Raw genomic sequence first — 24,693 nt, forward strand, 5'->3', positions numbered from 1 at the left:
CACGACACACAGCGCATGCTCAGCCAAGAACTCCCCAAATACAGACAGTAAGTGTCCAACCAGAGAGGGGAACACTTTGGATCACTGCTACACCACAGTTAGCAGTGCCTATCACGCCACACACGCTCCACTGGGACACTCGCGATGGTTCATCTGATTCCTGCTTACAGGCAAAAAGCTCTGTAAACCTGTAGTGAAGACATCAAAGAAATGGACCAGTGAAGCTGTAGAGGATCTTCAGGCATGCTTGGACTGCACTGACTAGGATGTTTTCAGGACTGCTACCAACAATCTGGATGAGTTTACAGAGGCTGTGACGTCCTACATCAGCTTCTGTGAGGACAGCTGCATTCCAACACGCACCATGGTGAGTTATAACAATGACAAACCCCGGTTCACAGCTAAGCTCAGACAGCTGAGGTTGGAAAAGCAAGAGGCGTTTAGGAGTGGAGACGAGGCCAGGTTTAATGAGTCAAAGTACAGGTTTAGCAAGGCGGTGCTAGATGCTAAATAGCTGTACGCAGAGAGACTACAACACCAGTTCTCAAGTAATGACTCTGCCTCTGTCTGGAGAGGATTCAGACAGATCACCAGCTACAAACCTAAATCCCCCCACTCCATGAACAACTCATGCCTTGCCAACGAGCTGAACCAGTTTTACTGTCGCTTTGAAAGACAATAGCCGCTTTTCGACCAAAAGTACCAGGGACTTTTAAGTCCCCAGATGTCTTTTCAAGGAACTAAAAGGTTCCTTCAGCCCACTGTTGTGCATTAGGCAAATTAACCAGCTGACGTAGGCTGTAGCCATACAAAGCGATGCACAGGCATCATTATTTGCAACCACTATCCATGATCAACATTTATAAATGAACATCAGATTTGACTGGAATATAATGAAAAACTATAGGCTTGCTTGACCATTAAAGCAGCTTTTTTGTGTGGGAGTATAATGAAGAGATAAAGTTCGTTACACATTTAATAACAAACTGGATAAAGCCATAAAGTTCTTAAAATAACTCCAGCACAGAAAAAGCAACACAAAAATAAAATCGCGACAGTTTGGTAAATTAAAACATTTGCGGCCGACAAAAGCCACAGATCAGCTATAGGACTCACGTCTGTGTCCGCCTGTGTTGGAAGAACGGGATGTTTAACGAGCTTAATTAGGCCTACCTGCTGTAATCAGCTCCACTTGGAGAGGAGGAGACCAACTTCAGCTCTGTATAAAAACCTCCTGACTGATGAAAACTTAAAACAACAACTCAGGACCCAGTATTTTGCGTATGATCTCAGCGAGACTTGTGTGGCTATTTGACTGTTGATTGAGTCTATGAAGATTCTCAGTCATCCAGGTCATAGTTCTCCAACGAAGGTTAAAATCAAGGGCAACTGGACTTGGTTGAAGATACTGGAAGACGTTTCGTCCCTCATCCAAGGGACTTCTTCAGTTCTGACTGAATGGCAGGGAAACTCAGCTATTTAACCTCAGTGGGGTCGTTGGCCAGGGTCATCGATACCGCTGGTTCGTTAGTGTTCCTTGTTGCTGTGACGACAGTCGTTACAGTCGTTAAGACTACCGGTGGCCAAGACTGAACGACCATCGTTGGTATCTTCACCTGAGGCCAATAGGTTACCTTTGTTGAGTTTCCTTGGAAGTGATGACTGCTTGACTGACTGTTTTTTTTAAATGTTGATTGTGATTTATTGGTTTGCAAACAGAGGTGGAAAAGACAGGAGCAGTCTAGAAAAAACAGTTGACATGCTCTTTTTAAAGCTAGTAGCCTCTACTCGCCCATTCAGAATTTCAAGGCAAGCACCCCCCCCCCCCCCCCCCCCCAAAGTACCAGTACTTTTGGAAACTACTAAAATGAAGACCCCAGAACTACATTTAGACCCTGGTCCCTCCGGTTGAAAAACAGTGAGTTCCTCCAAAGGTTCCTAGTTCTCGGGTATAGTTCCTTTGGTCGAAACGCAGCTAATGGGACAGACTTGACATCAGGTCTGTGGATGATGCAGTAAACATGGCCCTTCACTACATCCTCCAGCACCTGGACTCCCCAGGAACCTACGCCAGGATCCTGTTTGTGGATTTCAGCTCTGCTTTCAACACCATCATCCCGGCCCTGCTGCAGGACAAGCTCTCCCAGCTGAACGTGCCTGACTCCACCTGCAGGTGGATCCCAGACTTCCTGACGGACAGGAAGCAGCACATGAAGCTGGTAAAACATGTCTCTGATTCCAGGACCATCAGCACCGGTTCCCCTCAAGGCTGCGTTCGTTCCCCCCTTCTCTTCTCCCTGTACACCAACAGCTGCACCTCCAGTCACCAGTCCGTCAAGCTCCTGAAGTTTGCGGACGACACCACCCTCATTGGGCTCATCTCTGGTGGGGATGAGTCCGCCTACAGGTGGGGGATTGACCATGTGGTGACCTGGTGCAGGCAGAACAGTCTGGAGCTCAACGCTCGGAAGTGGAGATGGTCGTGGACTTCAGGAAGAGCCCAGCCCCACCCTCCCCCATCATCCTGAGTGACACACACACCTGGTTGCAATCTTATAACCGCACCGCTAGTGGCCGCTGAAAACTCCATAATGCCCCTTTAAACATCCCAAGTGATGATATGGATCTAATATCAACAGATAAATGATTCCAATTTGCTGCTTTAAACAGAAAAGGTGTTTTGCCAGTTGTTTTCTAGCACGAGGGACAGAGAAGCAAAGCTCAGCAGAATGCCTAACTAAAATCAGTTGAAGTAAAGGGAACAATGTATTGTTATAAATAAGGAGGATAATTAAAATGAATACACTTGAATATAAGGTGAAGCCAGAGAGTATGTCTTACATTTAGAGATGGCCATTAAAGTGCAAACAGTGTTGAGTGAGAAAAAGACAACCATGGACAAATCTGCAGTCTGTTATATGCTGCATTAAGCCAGACCTGGTCTGGTCTTACAGCATCTGGATAGACAACATCACAATATTCAAAAATCAGGAGTATAAGTTGAGAGACAAAATTCTTACGAACACTATGTGTCAAGCAGATACTATGTCTTTGATTCAAAAGTTGACTTTGCGCAAGACATGAGCAATGTGTGATTTGAATGAGCCATACACCAAGATATTTAATTTGATCAACGTTATGCAGAGGAGTGCAGTCAGTACAGGTTATTTCATAAGAACCGGGTTTGGACAATGCTAACATGCTGCTATAACAACTGGAATAACACTTGCAGAGACCCAGTCAAGAAATACTATACGATCTGGCACGAAGGCAGGGATGGCTAAAATAATCTAGGGAGTTTAATAGGGAACATAATGAAACTAATGCAGGCGGGGCAGAAAATTACATAACTAGGAAGGGGCAGGAAGTGAGGTGATCTGAAATGAGAGGAGAGGTAAGTAACACAGCGCAAACAGGAATCACTCACTGAAAGAAACAACACAACAACAAAATGAACGTATACTGGTTCAACAACTCACTGTCACAGAGTACTGTTTTATTTGTTAGTCCTTTAATCAGGATGTGTTACGTGCAGCACATTCTCTGCAGAGACAATTGGTTTTCAACTCTGATCAAGAAGAAGCTCTCATAAGAGCTCTGATCTGTCATGGAGGCTTATGTGATTACTGTCAACATTACAGTAGCACGTTCGTATGGGAGCTCAGCAAAGCAGCTTTAAATGCACTAATATATGAAAAGTGAACAAGGGGATTCTGCCTAATGTGAAATATTAGTGCTTAGTCAGGGAGTAAATCCTGGCTACCCCTAAGGACACTGACACACACACATACATACATACTTACTATAACCTTTGAGAATATACCTGTGTTTGTATTGTTAAAAAAATCTATAACATTTGACTAGCCTAGCAGCACGGACACTGTGTTTGTTGTTAAGGTGTTACTGCATCTCAGGGGTGTATTTGTGTGTGTGTATGCAGCCTTTGGGGATGCTAATGAGTTCATAGTGCTCAGTGATCTGAGACTGATTGACTTGCTGTTGTTTTAAAGTGTGAGAAACAATATCAGAGAATCACAAAAAGAAAATTTGAGATATTTAAAGAAATACTTCCATTGTTATTTTTGCATTTCGTATCATGTACGTATTCAAGACACCAAATAAATCTTTGATTAGTGAGCTTTAAGGCACATTTTTGAAATCAGAGCAATGCCAGCAGTATCCCCCTACTTTCAGTCTTTACACTAAGATCAGATAATCAGCTCTCTGTATTCAAGCTAATTAGCAAATTTGTGTCTTTGTAGTGTACTTTAAACATACACTATATTACCCTTAATATTAACTGTATCCAATAATAAACCACGCATGCAACAGAAATATTTTGGGGGTGTGATTATATCCTTGCAAAGTGGGACCATGATATAATCCATCATATAGGAGAGAGAGCAAGATCGAAGAGAGAGATGAACGGGAAAGATTAGAGAGGAGAGTAAACATCAGACGGCTGCTGGGTTCGGGTCTCTCTTTGTGTCTCTCTCCCTGTCTGTCTTTGTCTGCTTACCTCTTTCCTGACCTTCAGGATCAGACAGCGATGCAGACACATGTACTCTGGGGGGTTAAACTACATATCCAGCTGCTTCTCTGTCAGGCAGCTGCACAGCAATCTCACTAACACAGTAACTGAGCTCTATGCCTACACAGCAGGCAGAAGCTTTAGTTCCTGATTTTGATTAGATGACATAAGTGGTAACATCCAAGCAAGAGTGACCGTGGATCCTGCATGATTCCATTCTCTTCTTCTATTGACTTCACATTTTTTAGTGGCTTTTTTGCATTTAATCTAAATATATGGAATCATATCTATGCTTAGTTCCTGACCTGAAAGCAAATAGCTATAAACAGCAATGCACAGTGGTGATATTGTGTAAGATGAAAGTGTTGACCATCCTGGTAGCTCTGTGATCTAATGTCTTCACCCAGTTCGTTGTTATTCCATGTCTTTGTACTCACAGTAAATCTCTACATAAGAGACACTCGAAAACCTAATTCTGAATGCATTCAGTTCCTTTGCATCACCTACCCCTACTTATCCCACCGTAACCCTCATTTTCCTTAGAAGCCTGCTGATCCTCCGTGGCTCAGTGCCGGTGGTGGTACCAGTCATAGCTGGAAAAATCCCAGTTAATCTGTGAGGGTCCGCTACAGACACGGAAGGAAGGACGGCTTTTGTATTTGGTATTAACACCCACAACGAGACTGCAGTTTGTGCTCTATAATTAGACACGAGCTGTTCATTCACACAGGGACCAAAAGACACAAGGAAGTAGAGCTCAGGGTTCAGGACTTTGATCATGCTTAATTAACCAATGGTTTAGTGGTTATACAATTACCCTGTCAAAACTCTAATCCTTGGGATATGAGTGCAGTTACAAAAAATATAGTAGTCTGGCAACCCACAGAACCACCACGCTTGACAGTTACATAACAGTAATTCACGTTTGTGCAAATGATTCTTTAAAGTTACTCTCCCTGATTTTGTTCCAGTATCCCAAATTTCCAAGGATACTGTACAGCCCAGTATCCCTTAGATTATGTTTGGACAGCATTGCAGCTAACAATTGAAGTCCAATGCCAAGGTTTTGAAGTGGGGTTTTGGAAGAGTGTGTACTAGCATGACAGGCTTTTATGCTGAAGATGGATCTTTTCTGTCATCTCAGACCTACAAGCAACGCAGTTTAAAGGAGACCTATTATGCTTTTCCACATTTTATGACTTATCTACAATGTTAATGTTGGATGTTCACGTTAAACATGGCCAAAGCTTCAAATAATGAGGTTAAAGTATTTAAAACAAATCCCAGTGAGCAAAATCCTCAGATTCCCTCCTGTTCTCAACACTCTGTTTTGAACAGCTTTTTCTACCAATGGCTCCGTAATATGGAGCTAGACGGAGCCGTTGTTCCATATATGGTCATGTGCTCCGCACAGCAACGGCACAGCAACGCTCAGTTTGCCTGTTCCGCCCAGCGACAGCCTGGTAACATGCTTCAGGTCTTGGCCAATAAGAAGACAGTGGGCTTTGAGAGGGGGGGCTTTAAAGAGACAGGAGCATCTATAGCTTGTTTCAGACAGGCTGAATGAAGGCCTACATGAAGAGTCAGTATAAGACAGAGTAGGGATGAAACGATTAGTGGTTTAACGGTAAACCATGGTAAAATTCCCGACGGTTATTATTACCATACACATTTTAATTACCATGATAACCAGGTATGGTTAACTGCGCTGTTATAATCTCACGGCCAACACTGTCCAGCGTCTCCCAGAAGCAGGCTAACATGCGCAGAAAGCAATGTGGGTTTGTTTGGGTCAATGACAACGCTGCGGAGATTTTTCAGTCAATCTGAAGTCCGGTTGAATTTTAGTTTTTATGAGAGTGCTGAGGGAAACTTGATTGAAGAAAATGAACTTATAGTGAACGCAGGGTGAGTTAACTTTTAGCTTTGGTTTGTCTCTCTGACTTGCTAACAGCGTGTAAACTGAAGCTCTCAGTGTTGCTGCTCTTGTAAAAAGGCTACACGTTGTTCTGCTGCTGTGTGCGTCGTGTCGGCAGAGTCTATTGGTCCACTGCACATGATCCACGCTGTTCAGTCAACCAATCAGCAGAATACAGACTCCTCTGTATTTATGTCAGTTTTTGGGCTCATTGCAGTTACTATCACTGTCTTCTAAAGACTTATTTGTTCTCATGTAATTGTCCACAGGGTATAAAATATAAAATCTTGATAATGCACACTAAGATGATTTTCATATGTTTACAAAAGGTATTTGCTGTTATTTTATTTTTTATGCAAAAAAAATGCCAATTGTATTTGTAGTTTTCAATATAAAACTTGTTGAAATGGTTTCAGTGTGTGTATCAGTACATTTTATTATTTTTTTGTCACATTTTTGCAATACCGTGATAATACTGATAACCGTGATAATTTTCGTCACTATAATCGTGATATGAAATTTTCATATCGTTTCATCCCTAAGACAGAGAATAATTTTGGCAAAGCTGCCATATAGGAGTCACAGAATTACAATATAGGACTATATATATGGAAAAGCAGTATAATAGGTCTCCTTTAAAGCTCAGTGAACTACAGCATTGAGTGACAATTCTCTGTGGGTTTGTCACGATGAGTGACAGATATTTACTTTACCTTCAGTTCTTAATATAGAATATTAATGAGTGCAGCTTTGTGTTTGAAAATGTCACTGAATATGTTATTGGGTTTTAAAGAACTGTCCGATATCAACATTCTGCCTGGCTCTAGTGTTGGTTTTGAAACTCAAAACAGTTTCATTTCTAGTGATAATCTGGGAAGAATTTTTTAAAACTTTGATCTTTAAGGTTATTAACAGATTCCCCATGGCTGAACGGGGAAATAGGGGTTCTTACCCTGAGTGTGCTGTATGTTGAGCTGGTTGATCTGCTCAGTAAACTCATTCTCCTCAATGGTCTCAGTGCGAGGAACAGAAAGAGAGAAACGCCTCTTAAAGTTCTTCATCTTGTTCATGGTGCTAAGGAGCAATCTCTGGGAGAAGAAGGAGACAGAGAGAGAGAGAGAGAGAGAGAGAGAGAGATATCCACCAGTAAATATCCAATCAGTCATCCAATCCATCAATGCATAAAGACAGTACATGCATCAAAACAATCAATTCAAATTCAAAAAATGCACTATTTACATTACATGGTTATATACATATAGCCATGTAATACAAACGACAAACAGAAATGAACATAACTGTAACATAAATCAAAAAAGCTGAGTGGGAACATTCCTCAATACCTGCCTACATTAAACACGCAGCAGTGTGTCGTGTAGCTGTGATGGATCTTTTTGTGCAGCTTGACCAAAGACAGCCTTCTGTGTCATCTGATAATGAGGCAGAAAGCAGCAGGAAAGTATCTGATCTATATACTCTCTCTCCCTCGGTAGGCTACACATCCACAGCCAGCCCTGCTAGTTAGTTATCGGTCCCCTGCACTTTCTTCCTTTTCTCTGGTATGTGTGCTGCAGAGACTGGTGTCATGGGGTCTCCACATTTCCTTTATTGAAATGGATTTGTGCATATGTGTGGGTATTTCTGCTCATTACTGTTAAGGTTTAGAGATGTGTATTGTGGGTTAAATTACAGCAAGACACCAAAACCCCTTCTGGTATTTTCTGGTCCCAGCAACCTATCAGGATATATTATCCTCTGAGGGATCCCCACGCATTGTCAGAATACCCTGATTGCTGCAATACCCACACAGTGTGTCAGATGGCTACCTGGGTTCAATCAAGAACATCCCACACACACGGACAATACATGCACAGACACGCACACAAATGTAATCAAAACACACACACACAAAGTGCATCCAGATCTCAGTGATAAAAATCCAGCCCAACCAACAGCAGTGACTTTTCCACCAAGCGACATCATCATGAGATGCACACGCACACAGGGGTGTAGAACAAGTGAAGGAGAGTTTATGGGGTGAGTTATTTTTGTTCCTTAAACTGCATGAATAACAACAGTAATGGTTGGAAAATGTTTAATTTCCCAAGAAGGAAACCTTTCTGTAAGCTCAGAGTGCAAAAGCCATTAGGATTTAGCAAGCCTAATTTCACAAAGATTCTGACTGTGGCTTAGATCTAATAGTAAGACTACAGATAGATGTCTAAATGTATCCTTTGCACAAAGCTGAGCTACATTGAGCCATTTTCAAACTAAAACACATGTCTGGCCTAGCAACCATGTCAAGCTCTCAGTTCTCTTTGCTCCAGCAGAAAATGTTTGCCTTCTGGTGGAACTGGACATTTACATGAATATTTTACTGGTAGTGCATCAATACAAAAAAATTTAATATTCTGGGGGAAATGGATCCACAGTAAATAGAATTGACCCCATAGTCGACAGTTGCATCAAAGACAGACTCAGGACAGTTTCCCTGGGAGTGACTGACAGTTTCTTCACTGCTGCATTTTTCCAAGTTGTTACTGTGGTCTTTAAAAAGCTTCTTCCTTGTCATTGCTTGCCTCACAACACGCCACAAATGATGAGCCATTTCTTCCTGATTGATGCCACTGGTCAGCAGGTTTCTCTGTTATCATGGAAACGTGGCTCTTTGTCTAACTTGCATTAGACTAATTACTCTGAGAGCAAAAATGAAGACTGGCCTGACGCTGCCGACCAGTCTGTCTTTGTGAAACTGGCCCCAGGTCAGAGACCTGGACTTTAATGAGCTGGTGGATAGTTTTGCACAGAATCTGATGATTTAAGAGCTCATACAGTTACTGCATGTTTATGGCTGAACACAGTTTGATATGGGTTAAGCTAAATCCCTGTCAATTACATACAAACAACAAATAACATATCCCTGAGCAAAACACTTAGGCCCCATCCACACTACTGTGTTTTTGTTTTAAAACGGAGACCTTTTGCAACGTTTGCACCTCACGTCCAGACTGAAACTGCGAAAAGGAAGAACTTAAAAAGAAGAACTTTGAAAACACTGCCGATCCTCTTTTTCGTTTTAAAAGTCCGGGAAGCGTTTTAGTGCGGACGGGCAAAAATGGAGGACTTGTGAAACGATGAGTTGCTCCAGAGGCGACCTCTGATATATGTATAGCAATTGTAAGTCGCTTTGGATAAAAGCATCAGCTAAAAAAATGTATGTATTGTAAATGTCTACTATATTTTGATTATAAACAGCAGGATTGTCATACATGCTGACATTATTGATGTAACACCCAGAATGAGGCTTTTGCTTTTAACCAGTGCTGCCTACACTTTGTGTAGTCCGGGTTTGCATTATAATTGCTAGTAGCTGCCGTTTCCTACTACGTGTCATGTTAGCTAGCTGTCTAACAAAGTTTGGTAAAAGAGATTTGGAAATTAGTGCCACATCTAAACAGTAATAGTATTGGTTTATACTGAGTATTTATTTCTAAATGCTAAACATGTCCATATTTAAACTATCACCACATTGTAGCATTGTGGCTGCAATCACAGCCACGCTGTTTATAAGCAGGAAACATGTTTTTAAGGCAGCGCATTACAACTGCAAAACAATATAACTTCAGATTTGCCACACCTTCTCCTCACTAGTGCTCAACACAGGATCCTCCCAGGGCTGTGTGGTTCTACACACCAACGACTACAACCCCAGACATGGAGAGTACTCTGTTGGTAAGTTTGTAGATGAAATTACCATCACTGGCTGGATTTCAAACATGTGTTGTGTTGTGGTGTATAAAGTCTGGGTGAAAAACGTGAAGGTGAATAAATCATTGTTTTCATTGACTTAGTCAACTCTGGAACTAAAAATGAGAAATCACTTTGCAGCATCCTCAGCACAGCCAGGCAGCTTTGCTTTAGTTAACAAAACCTAAACAACTTCCATTGTATGACAGCACTTTCACTTGCAAGGACCACACAATCAACAGGTACGATTAAGTGATTTATTGATGATTGAAACAGAAAGATGTACGTGGCTTGTAGTTGCTGAATAGACATTCGAGGCGTTGTGGGAAAGCTACGATAGGGAAATCCGCCGTAGTCACGACGGACCCCCTTATAACCCTATGGAGAGGAAGAAGGAGATCAGGAGGCAGGACAGAGAAAGGGGTGGGGGGGAGGGATGCAGGATACGAGAGCGAAGAAGAGTTAGGGCATGTGGGTATTTATGGAAATGCTGCGATGACGTGGTTGATGTGCGGTCCCGCTCCTGAAACTCTGCTAATTGGCACCACTTCACTTGCAAAGACCACACAATCAACAGGTACGATTAAGTGATTTATTGATAATTGAAACAGAAAGATGTACGAGGCTTGCAGTTACTGACATTCGAGGCATTGTGGGGAAGCTACGATAGGGAAATCCGCCGTAGCACCCGGGCACGATGGACCCCCAAAAGCTTCTGATTACGTGAGAGCATTAGCTGATCTGAGGTCTTTGAGATTTGAATGAGTGTGATAATGGTACGTTTGGGAGGATCAGCGGTGCGTGATATGTATTGGGTGCTCGGGAATGACATCGGACGCTGAAAGGGTAGCTCTGATACTGAAGGACTGACCGGGACAATGGATGGGAGAAAGCATGACGAGAGAGTGCTTGGTGGGAGTGGCGGTGGCACTGGGAATCGAGAGGCCACTGGAACCAACTTGGAGACGATCTGGCGTGTTTTACTCTGGGTTCCCAGAGTTGCAATGGTTCACGAGGGTCTTGCAAGGGTTCAGGGTCATAGGACTCCAGAGAAAAGACGGGTGTAAGCAGGCCCAATTATATGGTTTCTTTGGTAGAACGTGGTGTTGTTTGGGGAATGAGTCTGAATTGCGAGTATGACGCTGAAGGTTGAGATGAGAGGAGATGCAGGGAGGTGAAACCTGAGCGGGTGTGAACGTAGCGAACGTAGTGAACATAAGGTTCGGGACGACTGGGTGATGCGATTACGTTGTACTAGTTGTGACGTGGCGGCTCTTCAAGCTGGCCTCTAGCACAAGAGAGAGCTATGCTGTTAATGTTAAGGTTTTGGCGACCATTCCGCTGCAAACCATCTGTCCTTATAGAACCCCCAAACCGTGGACTGGGAGTGAGCAGCAGTAGGCTTTGGCATCCTGGTGCCGGAAACCCCTTCTAATTTGTAACAAGTCGCTCAAAACTATTTTAAGCTCGAAATTACTTTGCTCGAACGCTTATTTTGAAACACTTGCTAGCTTGAAAGACTGTTCACTCGAATGATTTGGATTGAATGAAATGACTGCTGGCTCGGTGATAGCTCTATATATACTATGCTCGATGTGAGCTCGAAGCAACTGAGCGTTCGAAGAGATTTTAGCGCTAAACGACTTAACGCGACATGAGTGACTTAGCTTGGATTGACTTCGGTTAAAGACGACTGTTAGCTTGACCTAAGCTCGAAACGACGTTACCTCAATGTGAGCTTGAAGTGAGCAAGTTCGAAGCGACTGAGCTCGAAACAACTTTGGTTTACAATGACTTGTTCGTTGGAACGACTGTTAGCTCAATGTTTGCTCGAAACGACTGCATGCTTGATGTGAGCTCGAAGCGACTGTACGCTCGATGTGAGCTCGAAGCGACTGAGAGGTCGAAGTGACTGGGAGCTCAAGCGGCTGATAGCTTGAAACTACTTTAATGCAAAAGGCTGTAATGTGAAACAACTAATGCAGCTGAGCTCATAGTGACTTTAACTAAAGGTTACTTGGTTTAAAATGACTGTTCGCTCTGAACGACTGTTAGTTTGATGTTAGCTTGAAACGACTGTGAGCTCGAAACGACTGTGAGCCGGATGTTAGCTGAAACGATTGTTGGCTCAAAACTATTTTGGTTTAACGACGGTTGGGTTGAAAGACTGTTAGCTCGACGTTCGCTCATGGCGACTGTGAGCTCGACGTTTTCTCGAAACGACTTACCTTGAAGACGACTTAACTAGAAACTACTGTTTGCTTGAAATGATTATTCCGATTTAGGTAAAGACGACTCGGAACGCCTTAGCTAGAAAATGCTGTTGGCTCAAAATGACTGAGTTCGAAATGACTGTTAGCTGAATGTTAGAGCCGACTGTGAGCTCGAACGACTGTTTGCCGGATGATGGCACAAAATGATGCTGTTGTATAATAAAAGCTGCTGTTGCTGTTGCTGCAAGCCCTGATGCGAGGAGGAGGCTCTGGAATTCAGTTGTTGGAATCCCGCTTCCTGTGGTACAGACTATCTTGAGCTAGAGGAAATATGTGAACTGTCCCTTTAACAGTGGTGCTGACGTCACGGCGTGCGTAATGCGTCACCCGGAAGGGAGCTGGTGTTGACGGAACTGTGGGCATGCCATGCTGACATGATAGCGTTGAAAAGTTTGTTGTATTGTCTGTTCTGTAAACGGGATTCTTTCATGTTTGACAGTTTTCTAAAGAGTGACGATAGTCCCTTTCAAAATCGTTTATAAAGACTGTTCGACGCGGGGCCTTGCTGGAGTGGGGTAACGCTGTAATCAGCTGTTCTTGTGAGGCGGAGGATTCTCGGGTGAAATGTTCACAATTGCTGAGATGAAGCAGACTATGGAAGAGATGGAGTTAAACTGGACTCACCCACTTCCTGGCTGGCTTTACAATTGTGGAAAACAGGGTCTCAGCATGGAGACGGAAGAGAAGAGCCTGTCTTCTGGTGCAGGGTCTGCTGCCGTGGACACTGACAATGACTGTCGTGAGTTCGTCCGAATAATTCATTGTGTGACGGCGATTTACCGACACTTCTCGAAGAGGTAAGTGAATGGATGGAATAGTTGTATGGTGTAGCAGCGTTGGCGTAGCGTGCTCGACAAGCTGTTGCTTGGTCTGAGTTCGGGTGGGGAATGTGAGAGCCGTGCAGGATACGAGAGTGAAGAAGAGGAGTCAGGACGTGTGGGTATTTATGGAAATGCTGCGATGACGTGGTTGATGTGTGGTCCCGCTCCTGAAACTCTGCTAATTAGCACCACTTAAAGGTTCCCTGTGTTGTTTCTGATCTCTAGTAGCACTATGGGGATGTTTTTCTACAAGTGGGTTTATCTTGTGCACACTAGGGCACTAGGACACAAATGCACCCGATACAGCACCCCACCAATGGTATTATTAGTGAGGATGTTGGTAGGCCCTTAAGGGTACACACCGTGCATTTTGGTGAGTAACAGTGAATGTAAACATAACTTTTGTTAGTTTACAAGAAAACACCACTGAGCACCTTTAATCAACAAATGGTTCTATTTTTTCACAAAATCCTTTTGTGGTGGTTTAGGTGCAAAAGTGCAGTGACTGTGAAATCAGATTAATACACCAAACTAATTATGCACTCTCATTTCTAGAGGTGAAAGATACGTTTGAAGGTGTAAGATGTGTGCATCGGCCTGGGAGAGAAAATAACTAAGGCATTGTCAGAACCAGAGAAGTGTGGGCGGCAGCCATAAATTGAACAGCCAGTGGAGGAGAGGAAGCAGCTCAAAAGGCGACGGTGGAAGTCAATAATCCTCAGATCAGTGCAGAGAAAAGGAGGATTTCTAACTGAGAAGAGGAGAAGCCTTTAGAAATAAATCTACTCGTGACTCTTCGATGGAGAGGGAAACATACTTGCAAGCACACAGAGCCACCTCACTGTTTAAAGCAGGAACGCCTACCTTACTAATAACAATGAAGGTATTCAATTGTTCAATGAAGCTGAAGCTGAAGCAGCAACAGAGACCTCTATGACCTATATTTTCTAGAGCTGGAAAAAGCTTTTGGCTCAGTAGCACCACGCAATTTCATCCATTATGACAGCGATGGTGCAGTTAACAACATGTTTTCTGACTGACATGGATATTGTGGCATGTTAAATATGGCTAGAATGAACATAAAAACCTGATTATCAATACGCATTTCTCGTTAACTGTAAGAGACAACACACAGTATCAAAGAAACATTTAAGTTTAGGAACTGAACCAAAATAATAAAAAGCGATCAGATATGAAGACGATTAAGGGGTTAAGAGGGAAGGAGGAAAGAGGCTTACTCTGCAGAGAGAAATCAATACCACTAGGCTGAAGTGCTGCTGTGTTTGTGGCTGATGTTTGTCCCTTTGAGAAATTAGGAGGCAGCCTTTGTGAAGGCAGACTTCCCCAGTGTCTCAGCTTAGGAAGCGGGCACCTCAGGTACCCTTCATACAGGAGTTTAAATGAACAATAGTAGTTGACACTGTGGTCTAAAACAGTGTAATCCACCCAGGTAAACAATAGTACAAAAACCTCTTGGTGTCACGAGCTGAGTAACAAGTGCTGAGTCCTTCTACAAGTTTGGTCTGTTGTGATCTTTCTGAGAAGGAGGAGTGACCTTTACTCTTCTGTTCCAGCACTTTTTAACTGATGCTATACTGTATGTTCTATCCAGTGCTCTAGATCAAATAAGTGCAATTATAGCTTGGTTTATGATTTCATAGACACTTGTAGCTGTTACAGTTGCTATTAATAACTTGATCATTCTCATGCTGGAAAACATTTTACACAAGAAAATAAATACGTACAGAGGATCTTTTCATTAAACTTGTTCTTCACTATCTCCACTAGCTCACCTCACCAATCTATTCTATAGGTACAAAAACAACTACAACAACTAAATGGGATTACGCACCAAATACTGTGTTTGGAGTAAACAAAAGAAGAACTTCGTATTTATGAGCAAAGAAAGAAACCATGGCTGAACTAACACAGAAAAGAGCACCACATACAGGAACCTTAAAGTTGAACACAGATTTTACATGTCGGCCAGTGTTTCCAGATGTTGGGTAAGTATGACACCTTTAGGCTACATCTACACTGATACGTTTTCATTTTAAAATGCAGACCTTCTGCTATGTTTGCACCTCCCGTCCAGACTAAAACGGCAAATCCAAAGACCTAAAACAGTGAAGTTTAAAAATGCGGCTGACTTCGTTTTCATTCTGGGATAGCATATTAGTGCAGACAGGTGAAAATGGAGGACTTTAAAAAACGATGACGCAGACACTCACATCCGGTTTCCTGATTGGGTCTTATAAGTCATGCAAAGCAGAAACACGATACGGATAGACGGATAGAGTTTTAGTTATGGTATTTTTATAAAATATTTTGTACTGTACAAGTAACACTTATACACTTGTGTGTGAATATCGACGTATTTACTTTACGACGACTCTCACATCTGTTTTCCGTCTGTTAAAACTCAGTAGAGTAGATGTAACCTTAGTGTCTCTACGAGGAGCTGTGTAAAGTCTAATAAATGTCCTCAAATGATCTCACTAACCGATTAACCTAGAAATCTGTACCAGCACACATTTAAACTTAAAAGAAATAATCCAAGGACAAATACACTGCTGCACATGATCTTTATAAAAGCAGCACTGAAACAACACAGAGAGCTCTGTACCAACGTTTTAGTGTCATGCTTAAAAAATAGGGTCACTTCCAAGCTTTCTTGCACTTCACTTACACACTTGAAGTTTCTCTAAATGAGAGAGCTTCAGTAAAATGTTTTAAATGTAAATATTAATATGGGAGGATAACCAATAAAGCTTTTCTTGCAGCCTCGGATGAGTGCAGTTAAAACCCAGGATCAATTTGCATATCTAAAATTACTTAATTCCCAAATATTTGTCAGGCATCCCTGAAAATGTAGCAGACATTCCTTCCTGTTTACACTTCAGTACACCAAACTCATGGCCAAGAATATGGTCCACACAGAGTTGTGGTGGAATCTGCCAATATCCTCAAATCTCATCTTTATTTTGTGATAAATGTTTAGAGGTTTGGTCCTGATGAAGATTGTTGTGTCACATTTGGCTTCTAAATACATTTGTAGCATACGAAACGTGTTTCTTTTGTCTAAAAAACATTTTAGCTGCTATAGATCTGCCCATCTGTACTCCCTAACCTGGAAATCATGGCTTGAAGTCTGCACAAGTGGGGATGTAATATGTTTGTAGTTTCTCCCCCGGGATAAAGACTGCACTGCAAGCCTCTTTTTACAGTGACTTCAGTTTGTCTTGTCTTCACTTGCCTTCTCTTCTCTCCTCTCATGTGTTGCTCTGCTCTGGTGTTATAGAATTAGTGTCTCTTCTCCAAACAAGACAGAGAGAAATGCAAAGCCCCCACTCTGATTCGGAGCCTCTCTTTGTTCACTCTGCTCTCTGATTTGCCTCAACTTAATTGCATGGGTCGCGAGTGAGAAAATTCCTGATTGCGATGGACATTGTGTGGAAAGCTGCCGTGCTTCATTGATCTCGGGGACAACAGATGCCTCTGTTCGGATTCCACACACACACACACACACACACACATACTTATGCACACACTCAATCTCACAAGTGCATCTGATCCTAGCCACGTGCTAAGAGATCTCAGTTGCCCGTAGCTGTGATCCTCCCTGGACATAAACACACCTCACCCTACAAAATACAGTCAGTCAACAGTAGGCCATTCATAAGCCGTTGTCTGTAACATCACAGATGCAACAGATTAGACTAGACTGTCAACAAATGCTGAAAAAAGGGCAATTGATGCCTGGCAACACCACCACCAACAGACCAGTAGCTGCAGTTCAACCCAGGACAATATGGTCATGAAATAGCATGAAATTGATTTTATCAAAGCAGAACCTTGTTAGTTTCTAAGACAGTCAACAGTGTGTTCTATAACCATAACATTAACCAAGAACTTAATTAAACTTAATTTGAAAGGCGGCAGATCAGCAAGAACTGAGATGAATCATTTTTGTAAAGCTTCATTCTAGCAGTATTTGAAGGCACTAATGTTGACCTGCCAGTAAGGGCATCAAATCAGAAAATGCTCACATGGGATGTTTTGGAAGCCTTATTTTTTAAAATATCCACCGCGACTTGTAACGTAAGTTAATAGTCTACCTATTTTTTTTACCGAGTGAATCTGTGCGAGAACACATGCACATAAGACCCCCGCACACGTGCGCGCACCCGGTGACATCGTCCATCCCGATGTATCATTGTAGACATCGCCCAACCCTAAAGGAAATGACGCAAACCTACACACGAAACAGCTGTTGTTTGTTATTATAAAGATAGCAATTATAAAGACAAAGAATCTGGGTGAAAGAATGGATTAGTACACGCAGTTAGCAGGGATCATCTGAGCTCTCATTGGCTGGATGTGGATGTTGAGTCGGCCCACTCAGATATTTGGCGAGCTAGATATCTGGCTGGCGTTGGCGATGTGTCAGAAATGTGTCAGGGAGCCGTTTTGACGTGTCCTTGAGTAGTTCACACATAATGACTAGCGACTGCCGATCGATCAATGATTTACCCCTGATCACAGCCCGACGGTCGCCGACCGGCAAAGTGGGCTTAAAATTGTTTAGTGTGAACTAGGCTTTAGGGTTTCTAAAGATAAGACATGAGGTCTGACATAGGATGGACACAGCCGTGAGTTTGCTTCTGAAATAGGAAGATAGGATTTCTCCTATCTTTGACAGAAACCATTGTTGTGAACAAACAGTGTGGATTTGTGCCTTTTATATCAAATAATTTGGAGACTCAAAATTCCTTCTCTCTCTCTCTGAGAGAAGGAGGGGGAGGTTTGGGATATCAACCCTCAACAGACAGCTGAAGCGACCCAAAGGAAGAGGTGAAAGTGTGCTTTCCCCTAAGTGCTGTTTCTGGGCAGTTCGATCATAAAACTTGCCACCTCTGATGCCGCATCCAGATGACGCTCGGTGCACTAACCAGAGATTAGCTTCTACTGAACAGCCTATCGGAATCCTTTTTTGAAAGGGGGCAGGAAACCCTAAACTACCCCCCACACACATAACCATGGCAACTGACCTTCCTCTTTGTTTAATTAGCGCACATAAAAGGATATTGTCCTTTCACACCCAGTTGTAAATTCGTGAGGAACTGCAGGACACCCGAAAGACTGCCCTGAACTCTTTGTGTAAACAAAGAGTACTGTCTCCTCAAAACTCAAAGCATTACCTTGTTAAATTAAATAATCCCTGACCTTTATTCAATTTTTGTTGTAAACAATGCTTTGTTCATGTTCATGTTAGTTTATTTAAATAGGGACAGATACAAAAACATAGATAAACTTTGACAGACATCTGATGTGTGTATCATAGTGTTTTTAGCTAAAGCTAATTCACGACACTTGTCCCTAGTAGGGCTTTTTGATTAAAAAATACAGTTTAACAAAACAAAACAAAAACAAAAGAGGTAAAATGGAAGAAAATAAAAAAGGATAAAATATATACATGGGCAACGTGTAAAGACTAAATATGAGGGCAGTATTGTTCCTGAATTAACCATGATTTAGTGTTTTTTTTAAGGAGGCTAATGTCGGGATACATTTCAAGTGATCTGGCAGAGAATTCCATAGTTTTTTAGAATTTCCAAAATTATTTAATTTTGCCCCTTTACCGAAAAAGAAGCCTGGGCAAAAGATGTTCTTCGAAAAGGGATACTACAATTGCCTTTTGACGCTGATCAGGTGATGGATCTGGTACTTTGCAGTCTTGTTATTGTTTTGCAAAGCAGTGGTGGAGCAGCGTCATTTAAGCATTTGAAGACCAGTTTAACCAGATGCAGGGAGATAAAATTATCAAAACTTAACTTATTATTATTATATTTACTTTGAATTTGGCAATGATGATACCTTATTCTCTTCTTGTCCAGAATTATCAAGGCTCGCTTATAAAGACACTCTATGGTTTTGACTGATGACTGATGAGCTTGGGACCATGTGGTTAAGCCATAGGATATATGTGAGAGGATCATAGAATTTAAAAAAATAAAAGCAGTCAAGAGTCAAGCAGTTTCTTATCATCATAAAACAGCTCAAGTTGGCCTTAATGGTTTTACGGATTTTCTTGATATGACTTTTAAAATTCAACTGATAGTCTACAATTATTCTGAAATACTTCACTTCAGGTACTTGTTCAATAAGTTCCCCATTAATTTTTACATTCAAAAGTTGTGTTAGAGGTAGTTTTTTAATGGAAAAGCAGACAGAATTAGTTTTTTTGGTGTTTAAAGTTAAACAAGATGAGGCCAGCCAAGATGATATTTTTAGCATTTAGTTTGTCAGCCACAGAAATACAGGTATTACCAGATGCATACACCACTGTGTCATCTGCATACATCTGTAGACCTATATCTGGGCATACCACATCTGGCAAGTCATTGATGTAGAGACTGAAGAGTATGGGTCCCAAGACCGTGCCCTGGGGAATCCCTGTTTTGATTTTAAGATAAGCAGATCTCACATTATTGATCACAACACACTGTTCACGGCCTTTTAAATATGATTAGAACCAGGACAATGACTGTTTGGATAAATTAAACTTAGCTAGTTTTGAAATTAAAGTGTTATGATTTACTGTGTCAAGTGCCTTTTTTAAATCTAGGAATACTGCACCAACTACATTTCCCTTGTCAAGTGATTGTTTGATATTTTAATAAACAAGTAGCGGATTCTGTAGAATAGTTGTGCCTGAATCCAAATTGCAGAGGACTCAGATACTGGTTTGTCTCAAGATAGTACATGAGTTGTTCTGAGACAATCTTCTCTAAAACTTTAGACAAAACTGGTAGAAGACTGATAGGTCTGTAATTACAAGACATTTTGTCATCTCCTGATTTATAAATAGGTATTAGTAGAGCATTTTTACCTCTGAGAACTACGGCCCAACAGACAAAAGCAGCGACACATGCTTGCTCGCTCTGTCTTGTTCTCTCTTGTTCTGGCTCTCTCCGACTGCACTTCGACACGCGCCCAGCGTGCCCCATCTCCCGACAACGCCCTAAGAAGTTCGACCCGGCGCAACGAAGGCCCTTTGTTCGTTTTCAAGCCACACACGCGAAGAGCCGTGACCTTGTTTTTCCCTCGTTTCCAGCAACTTTACTTGCTTTTTTAATTCTCTTTTCTTTTGTTTGTTAAAAGTTATCAGACCGTTAAGTTACACTAGTTTAATTCAAGCCCGGGTCACCCATGTGGGCTGCCAGCAGTAACAAAGGACGACCAAACCTCTGACCCGAGACAGGGTTGTAAAGGCTCCCACTGCAAGTTTCTTCAATAAGCCGACAAAAGACGGACCTCCGGAGCAATTCCCTGGCAGAGAAAGCGACTGGCCGACGGCGTTAAGCTGTCCTAACCGAGAATGCACGGAACTCCACCAGTGTGAGGCCGCCTACCAGCAACCCGGCTGGGAGAAACGACAAGCATAAGACCAAAACCCTGCATTCTGTTGTAAGTGATGTCCAATAGTCTGTTAATCCATTAGCTTTACTCCTTAAAACTCATAGCTTGCGTTCATTAGCTGCCTGTATGAGTCAAATTCTCCCCACAATAGAACCCCACATCCTCATTGTTTAGCCATTGTTTATGTTTTTGATGTATATGTAACCGCATTTATATTCACCGTAGTTAGGTAATAAACTTCACTGTAATCACAGGAATTGTGTGTGTGCTACTGCCTACCTCCAAGTCCCTGCCACGAGAATTTACCCTTCGATATGAGACTGACTGACTGATTTAAGATAATTGAGCAATTGTTAACTAACTGATCACTAGTGAATAATTTTATAATTATTAACCATACCTGGGGAATCCCAAGACCCAGGGCGAACGGAATCTCGGGTGGTGCCCCGCGAAACGAGAAGCTTTATGAATTAATATTTTCGGAATATTAAAATTGATAATTTGGTATTAATTCTCATAAGTTTATTACAACATAAGTAGACATGCTACACCATGTTTCTCGTTTACGACATTGATGAAATCATTTTATTGCAGAAAGCTGATTGTAACCCAGTTACTTAAGTTCATGTAAACGCACTGATTAACTTGTATAGCTGCTGCAGTGAGAGCAATGGGAAAAGCCAAAAGCTGCACAATGCAAACAAAATATTGTCTTTTTGGCCAGTGACCAAATCCACTGGAGCAGTTCAGTGGCTGTTGAGGAATGTTTGATTTAACATGTGAACTCATTCAGAATGGGGCCAGCTGTGGACAAAAATGTGGGGCTTGTTTAGATGGGCTTCATGATTTTATACAGGTCAGTGGGCACAGTAATCAGAAAATATGACACACATTCATCAATCTATCTACATATAAGGCATACAGCACATGCATAGAGAGACACTGTGACTCATGCTGGGTGATGAGTTCCTATGTGCACACAGTCATAACACACAAATCTTTTTCTCTCTCTTTCACTTTTTCCTCTATCCAGTCTGTTAAAACTGAATAAAGGAATGACCCTGAGCGACTGGTAAAAAAGAAGCTCTAGCACAGTGTCAGGGCAAACCATTAGCACGCTACAGTGAGACCACAGCTTCATCCGACTGCTGTGTTTGTCCAGTGAAACCTGGCATGGCAGCTTCCTGTTCCTGACAGCCAGGCTGCCAACACAAGCTGTGATCTCCGGGAGGATCAACGGCAGAGATGCAGAGAGCAACAACATGGAGAAACCAGCAGGAGAAAGTGAGAAAGCCACACCCCCTCCCCTCCAGGTCCCCTTCAAAGCTACTCCAACAAAACACATGTTCACAAGCAGTGAGTGCGTACAGGTAGGCAGGTAGACAGGTAGGCCAGTATCATTTCATTAGGACGGAAAGAAATGATTGGCTGATTATTATAGTCCTCCAACCACAGACACCGGATTGTGTGAAATGACTGTCCATTTTTGTGTCATTTGATTAATTGGTAGCTGTTGATTCAACAAATAGAACAAAATATGTTTCTGAAAAAAACTGCCTATCTCAGCTGACTGAATACATTAATTTTGGATTTATTCAAATGATTAGAAACTTCACCTGTGTTTGTGATAAGAAGGAAGGACATCTTGATTCCTTTTCCATGCTGTTAGACAGAGAATGTGTGTTTGTGTGTGTGTGTGTGTGTGTGTGTGTGTGTGTGTGTGAGAGAGAGAGAGAGAGAGAGAGATGCACCCATCTGTCTGTGTCATCTGTATGTGTGTGATGGGTCATATGCTCTAAAACTGACCTTGGGCCTGAGGTTACATTACTGTGTGCTCCAATAGTTCATATGGACTGAAAAAAAACTACACACACGTTTTCCCTAAAGGAGCAGTGTGGTGGTGACAGTGCTGCTTCACAGAAAGCAGATTGGTAAAGAGAATCACTGCTGAACAGCTGGTGTGTTTCATCTGTAACACCTAATCCAGTTTTAGCTGCCATGATTGAGCCACGTTCCACAACAACACACACACAACAGGGATAATAATAATAATAGTTTTTGTACCAGTGAAGTATTTGGTGAAATCCACTGCAAAATGGGAACTCACATTAACACAGCCTGCATGCATTCGCTCTTTTCATATTATCAAATGTTTAGCTAGAGCTGCACTCTGCAGCTGTTTCTGTAGGAAACTAAGATAAAAAATAAATATAAATAGAAGTCCCCTAACTGTTTGAGTTGTAAAGTACAAGGCTGAGTTTAGGTTCTGTTTAACAGGAACTACACATTCCATTAAGATCCAAAATACTGTTTTAAAATCTGTTTCAGATTTGTAAAACGTGTGTAAATAGAAAAAACTGCATATCATGTTTTTCTTCTGTCCAGACCATATAAGATTAGGTCTAGATCAAAAGCCACTGTAATAAAACTCAGATTAAATACACAGTAAGAGTAAAACGAGAAACTGCTATTGAAGTATTTTTCTCTGCCAAGTTTTGGGGGAAAAATGCTTATTCAGTTTAGTCTAGTTAGTCAGACTCCATTAAAAAGAAAAAATACAACACATACTGCACTTTCTTGTTGAGAGTTAATGAAAAGATTGACACTGCTCTCACGTTTGTCCTACAGCTACACAAAAAGTCACATCCCGGTACTGTTTGGCGGTCATGTTTTTACTATTTTTAGTGACTTAGCTTGTTTCTTATTTCACCGTTTTAATTATACTTCATTCTCCATCTTAAGTATCGCTCACTGAATTCTTCTCCTTCAGTTCATTTCACAGTTCAGCGTCAGCGTCAGATAGCACCCCTCAATGTAGCTGGTCGTCATAGCGACGTCACACACAACTGCTGCAACGTAATGGTCGATGCGACACACACACCAGCGATCCACACAGCTTTCTCTTTTTTAAGTTAAAACGTTTCAACATTCCTCAGATTGTAAAGACAGATAAGACGGAGGTGATACAAAAAAAAGTACAACTTTTACACAATGGAAAACCAAAAAAGGCGAGTAGACTTGAGTCGAGCTGGTACCGTGCAGTGGAAAAGGGGCTTTACCGTCTCTCTCTCCCTGTGTGTCCGCTTCAGTGACTTTCTCCATCAGTAGTAGGCTGGGCTGTATAAAGTCACCGGAAAAAACAACAACTTGCCTTCTGGACTTTTCCTCCAGTGATTTCCTTCACAGCAGCAGCTGAGCTGCACATTGAGGATGCGTGTTGACGACGTGGCCTATCAACACAAAACCAATGTGGTCGTTAACGAATAACATCCAACTTGTGTGTTCACTGTCGCTTTACCTGGTCCGCTCTTGTAAAATATCCACAGTATCGCGACTTGTAGCGTAATTACCGTGTTTCTCTGATAACTGCTACAATGTGTCGCCTAACCTGGGCGGCCACCGAAGTGAAGTGCATGTGTGGGAAACACTGAATGAACCGTGTTTTTCTTTTTACAAGCCAGGTCTTTAACAGTGTTGACCAGCACGGTGAGGGAGAGAGAGAGCAAACGCTGGCAGGACTTTATGGAAACATTAATTAACTCAACATCAAACTATATCGGTATAAACGGTATTGAAATCGGTATACCTCATTGTAGGAGCCAATTTGATAGTTTATATTTATTTTTGTTAGTAAATTTGTATATTTACATATTTTTACGTGATTTCTTAATACTCATGTCTTTGCAGGTCCAAAAGTTATAAAGGAGTGTGCTGCAGCCTAGTGGGGCGGCGGACTGAAGGACCATAGAGTTTTTAGACCTTGCGTGGCTTGTATAGATGCCTTAATACCTCAGTTAATGTTTAATTCATGTAATCATTTTCTTTAAACCTTTTGTAAACAAGAAGTAAATAAAACACTCACAGTTGGAACGCACTATCTGGACAGGTCTCAGGCAGTCCAAGAGTGATCCAAGGAAAACAAAGTGGTCGCTACACTCATAAACCGATATACCACCCCCACCCCTAGTTTGTTCACTAAAT

At 41.9% G+C, this 24,693-nt stretch overlaps 1 protein-coding gene across 2 annotated transcripts in view; it reads right to left on the bottom strand.

The window, feature by feature from the left end:
* Nucleotides 1–24,693, bottom strand: part of cdk18 (cyclin dependent kinase 18) — a 78,284-nt gene that overhangs the window by 34,670 nt on the left and 18,921 nt on the right. For both annotated transcript variants that reach the window (XM_038697735.1, XM_038697734.1), the window contains exon 2: nucleotides 7,402–7,537. In XM_038697735.1, coding sequence (XP_038553663.1) covers nucleotides 7,402–7,519 — 118 coding nt within the window. In that variant the 5' untranslated portion in view covers nucleotides 7,520–7,537. The remainder of the gene's footprint in view (nucleotides 1–7,401; nucleotides 7,538–24,693) is intronic.

The sequence above is a fragment of the Micropterus salmoides genome, unplaced genomic scaffold, assembly GCF_014851395.1.
Source record: "Micropterus salmoides isolate LMB-PRFRI ecotype aquatic unplaced genomic scaffold, ASM1485139v1 Ms_hic_scaffold_4, whole genome shotgun sequence".
NCBI classification, from domain to species: domain Eukaryota; kingdom Metazoa; phylum Chordata; class Actinopteri; order Centrarchiformes; family Centrarchidae; genus Micropterus; species Micropterus salmoides.